Genomic DNA, 5,024 nt, shown 5'->3' with positions numbered 1-5,024 from the left:
ACAAACTGGTCTATAAAACGTGGCTAAAAATCTAGTCTAGTTTCTAAATATGAGTATGAAGTAAACAATATGATTTTGATTCTAACATGCTAAGATGACAGGTTGTAGTAACTAGAATTGCTCCGAAAGCTAGAGAAGGGGAAGAACAATTAGTGGAGAGGTGTTTAGAAACATAGGCTAGTGTTGTAATAAGCAGGAAGTGTTGACATGCCTGTTGCGTTTTTCCACGGGAATTCCCAAAGCTATTTCAACTCACACACCTCATTGAGAGATTTGTTGAGATAGCGGTCCACAAAACACTAGCAATTTCAAAGCAAATCCTTTGCGAAACCTGGTGCAGTGGTGAGAGCTGTCGGGTTCGAAGCAGCTGCAGATTTTTTAGGGGAACTGGTTTGTCTCAAACTTTTTTCTTCTCCAGCCCCTACTTATGTTTGGATCTACCCTTTGTCTTATGTTGAGCCTCTTCTTCACCACTATCAAAGGTAATCGCCATTGAGCACCGGCTCTTTTCTCTAGTACTAAGCCTTTTCTTCACCACCATCAAAGGTAATCGTCGTTGAGTTCTGGCTCTTTTCTCTAGTACTAAGCCTCTTCTTCACCACCATCAAAGGTAATCGCCGTTGTCTCTTCTTCACCACCATCAAAGGTAATCGCCGTCGAGTACCAGCTCTTTTCTCTAGTACTACGTGTTCAATGCGACTTGAATCTATCTCGTGGACAACGAGTTCACCTGCTACGAGTATAGCCACGTCCATCGGCCTCCACTCCACATCTGCGGTGGTGATGCGAAGTCCTGTGATGGATGTCGATGTCTACGGTGTAAGCTCCTCATCATAGCGACTTAGCGAGCCCTGCAAGGCGTCTCGTAGTGTCACTTTGTTTGATTATTTGTGCAGGCGAACTTGCCCAAGCACTCAGCATTCTAGGCTCGTGATTTTGCTCGGGCTCAATCAAAACATGTCCTTAGCTATCTGAGCTAGTACGCCAACCTTGCTCCCGTTAACGTCCATGTCCTGTTGTTGTGTTTATCTGCTCTAATTTAGTAAATATCGTTGTTATTAAAAGGAAAACATCATCGCCAGCTTAGTAGCAGCAGTCAGCTACTAAGGTCCAAAGGCCGTGCTGTCAGTCTCCAAGCATAGCCCAAGGTAAAGTACCCATCAGCCAGAACGATTGGCAGGATGGCAGTTTGGCTGCAGCAGCAGCATTCTATCCATGATCCATGATGACACACTGCACAGTCGCAAATCTCGCTCGCAGTGGCCCCTCTGAGCGGGAGATCTCTCTTGGTATGTGTACTCCGCTCGCTGTTGCGGCCATTGGAATCCTGTCGCCCTGCCCCTGCTCGAATTCCATCTCCTCCTCCTCCCTCCTCCTCCGTCTCTCTATCCAAGATCCGTCTGTCTGACCATCCTAGTAATCTCTGAGCTCCATCTCCATTGACAGCGACCTTGCCTTGCTGGTCCTGCTGGCCGTGCACCTCATTTCGTTCCTTCCTTCATTCCATTATCATCGCCCGCCCTCCTCAAATCTTTCTCCATTCTGCCGCTCTTCTTCTTCTCCTCCTATAAATGCGTCGCCTCCGCTTGTAGAAAGCCTCCACCAAGGTCCAGCCAGCCTTGACTCCTCATTGCTACATTTGCTTCCTTCCATTCCAAGATCGGCCCAGCGAACCGAGAGGGCCCAAGGAAGATGGAGTACTGGGCGGCGCTGGCGTCGCTCATGGGCGCGTTCGCGTTCCTGCAGGGGGTGGTGCACGCGATGTTCCCGGCGGAGCTGCGTGCTGCGCTGGCGCGGCTGCTCGGCAGGCTCACGCGCGCCTTCTCCCCCTACTGCTACTTCGACGTGACGGAGATGGAAGGCATGAGCACCAACGAGATCTACGACGCCGTGCAGCTGTACCTCAGCAGCACCGCCGCGCCGGCGTCCGGGGCGCGCCTCAGCCTGTCGCGCCCGCTCAACGCCTCCTCCTTCACCTTCGGGCTCGCCGCCAGCGACCGCGTCGTCGACACCTTCGCCGGCTGCGCCGTCACGTGGGAGCACGTGGTCGCGCCGCGCCAGGGCCAGGGCTTCTCGTGGCGCCCGCTCCCCGAGGAGAAGCGCCGCTTCACGCTCCGCATCCGCCGCGGCGACAGGGACAAGCTGCTCCCGGCGTACCTCGACCACATCCTCGCCGCGGCGGCCGACATCAAGCGCCGCAGCCAGGACCGGATGCTCTACACCAACGCGCGGGGCGGGGTCATGGACTCGCGCGGCCTGCCCTGGGACCCCGTGCCGTTTAAGCACCCGAGCACGTTCGACACGCTCGCCATGGACCCGGCGCGGAAGGCGGCTATCATGGCCGACCTCCGGGACTTCGCCGACGGCAGCGCCTTCTACGAGCGCACCGGACGCGCATGGAAGCGCGGCTACCTCCTGTATGGCCCACCGGGCACCGGCAAGTCCAGCATGATCGCGGCCATGGCCAACTTCCTCGGCTACGACGTGTACGACCTGGAGCTGACCGAGGTGAGCAGCAACGCGGAGCTCCGCAAGCTGCTGATGAAGACGACGTCCAAGTCCATCATCGTGATCGAGGACATCGACTGCTCCGTCGACCTCACCAACCGCGCGGCCGCGCCGCCGAAGCCGAAGCCGAATCCGCGGCCGAGCATCACCGTCGACGGCGCCATGGTCAACCAGGACGGGGGCGCCGGCGGGGCGGGCCAGTCCATCACGCTCTCCGGCCTGCTCAACTTCACGGACGGCCTGTGGTCGTGCTGCGGCGCGGAGCGCATCTTCGTGTTCACCACCAACCACATCGAGAAGCTGGACCCGGCGCTGCTCCGGTCGGGCCGCATGGACATGCACGTCTTCATGTCCTACTGCTCGTTCCCGGCGCTCAAGATCCTGCTCAAGAACTACCTCGGCTTCCAGGACGACGAGGAGCTGGACCGCCTCAGCGACAGCGACGCCATGCGCGGGCTGGAGGAGTGGGTGGACGCCGCGGAGATCACGCCGGCGGACGTGAGCGAGGTGCTGATCAAGAACCGTAGGAGCGGCAAGACGGAGGCAATGCAGGGGCTGCTGGACGAATTCAGGGCCCGCGCCGAGACGCGGGGCCGGGGCTTCAGCGACGGAGCTGCCGCCGCGGCGGGGAACGAGGCCGCCGGCGGCGACGGCGAGAACGAGGAGGAAGAGGAGGAGGAGGAGAAACGGGCGCTGGAGAGCCCCAAGGAGGCCGGGAAGGAGCAGGACGTGGGCGGCATTGACAGCTGCGCGGACGGACAGGATGAGGAAGCGGAGGAGGGAAAGAAACAGGTGTGATGTGCGAGGAGGAGCAGTCGAGCAGAGCAGGACAAGCGGAGGCTGGAAAGAGCGAAGAGGGAAAGCGAAGGGTTCAAAATTTTCCCGTTCAGTGGTGGCCAATCTTCACCGGAGAAATCAATGCAAGAAAGGAACTTGTTGGGGAGCATCTTTTTTCTTTTTTTGTTTGTCTGATTATTCTTTGTTTATTTTTCTCCCCTTTTGATCTGATTTGATGCTCGTCGTTGATGTCTTTTCTATCGCTATCTAGTTAGTTTCTGGCCTATTGTAATAAGAAAAGCAACTAATAATTCTAGTAGTGGGATCATACCGTTTATCCCATACGAGCTACTACTAGTAAAATCAAATAAAATCTGCTACTATGTTTGTGTCCATTTGGTATGATCTTTTGTTGATCGTTCTCATTGTACATGGGCAACAAGGCCGCAAGGGCAACGACGGTTGCTGGGCACTGTTTCAAGATCAACCATGCTGATTCTGCACGACAAATTCCTTGTCCTTGATGCTCATCTTTTTGCGGTTGTCGTAAGCTTGGCGCCTTTGTTGTTTCTTTCTTTTTTAGTGAGGAGGACTCTGAAAGAAAGGTGGGCAGGGCACTCTCTTTTTGCCCAAGAGATCTTGTGTGCGCAGGCGCAGGCAGGCACGGTTGTTTGCTGTGTGGTGTGGGTCATCGAGATCAAGCACTTTTGTGGCTTGGATTAGGAGGATGGATAGCAAGGCAGACAACGACTCGCTTGTTGTGTTTCTTTGGATCCCCTGTCGTATCCAAGGCAAAGGCGTTTTGGCGCTCTTTCCAGCTCGACGCCCGCCGGCAATTCTTGGCTGGGGAGGAACTGTCTGCCGCCGTACTTGGTCAGCTCTATAATTCTTCCTCCCTGGAATGAGACGATCAGAAAGCGACTGTTTTGTACTGCGTGCTGTTGTGTGCGCGGGCGCGGCTAGCTGTTGCTGGTGCCTGTGCTAGCTGTTCATGTTGTGCCATTGCTCTGCTTGCAATTGCAAGGGTGCACATTTTCTTCTCTGGTGTCATAGGCTCATAGCGTATGTTTTCAGTGCTCGTAGCACCTTTAGGCTTTAGCAGAGGCAGCCAAACAGCAGAGCTAGGTAGCGACAACGATCGGGCAGGTGTTGGGAGTCAAGTACACCAATGATAGGGCAACGACTTGTGTTCCGGAATGAGAATCTACGCATGTTTCTGCTGCAACATTCCCTCATATTTTTTTTTTAATCAAGTACGTACTCCAGTACTACTCATCACCACTGTAAAACTTGGGGACGACGGATTTCGTTCGTTATTATTGCCATATGGGACATGGCTCTGTCTGTCCTTTGGATCCTGCCTGCTTCCAAGATCAGTGCGCGTGGCGGCACTGCGGTTCGATTTTGATTACTGCTGGTGCTGGCAGAAGGCAGATGAAAGTGGAAGCATATGTGGATTCGCTCCCCAGTACGAGCGATCGATCGATCCGTCGGTCGGTCTCCTTGGTGGCCTTGCGTTGCCTAGTTTGGCCCAGACGGTCGGAGCAGAGGCCGGGGCACGCCGCACGCGGATTCTGATGGCGCGAGCGCGAGCGCGAGCGCGATCGCGCCGCGGCTTTTCCTGCCTCGAGAGGCCGACCGTGTGTCCATGTGCCTTGGGATCGCGCTCGCATCGCACATGCCCCGCTCCCCCTGTCGTCCATTTCCTTGCGCCGCTTCCGCTTCGGCGGAGCACCCCA

General features: G+C 55.7%; 1 protein-coding gene across 1 annotated transcript; it reads left to right on the top strand.

Annotated features, from left to right (window-relative positions):
- Positions 1,021-3,680, top strand: LOC8060293 (AAA-ATPase At4g25835). Its single transcript, XM_002462380.2, has one exon. The coding sequence runs from the start codon at positions 1,693-1,695 to the stop codon at positions 3,304-3,306; it is 1,614 nt and encodes a 537-aa protein (XP_002462425.1). The 5' UTR covers positions 1,021-1,692; the 3' UTR covers positions 3,307-3,680.

The sequence above is a fragment of the Sorghum bicolor genome, chromosome 2 (assembly GCF_000003195.3).
Source record: "Sorghum bicolor cultivar BTx623 chromosome 2, Sorghum_bicolor_NCBIv3, whole genome shotgun sequence".
NCBI lineage: Eukaryota > Viridiplantae > Streptophyta > Magnoliopsida > Poales > Poaceae > Sorghum > Sorghum bicolor.
Note: the sequence above shows the minus strand (reverse complement) of the source record. Positions and strands in the feature narration are given on the sequence as shown.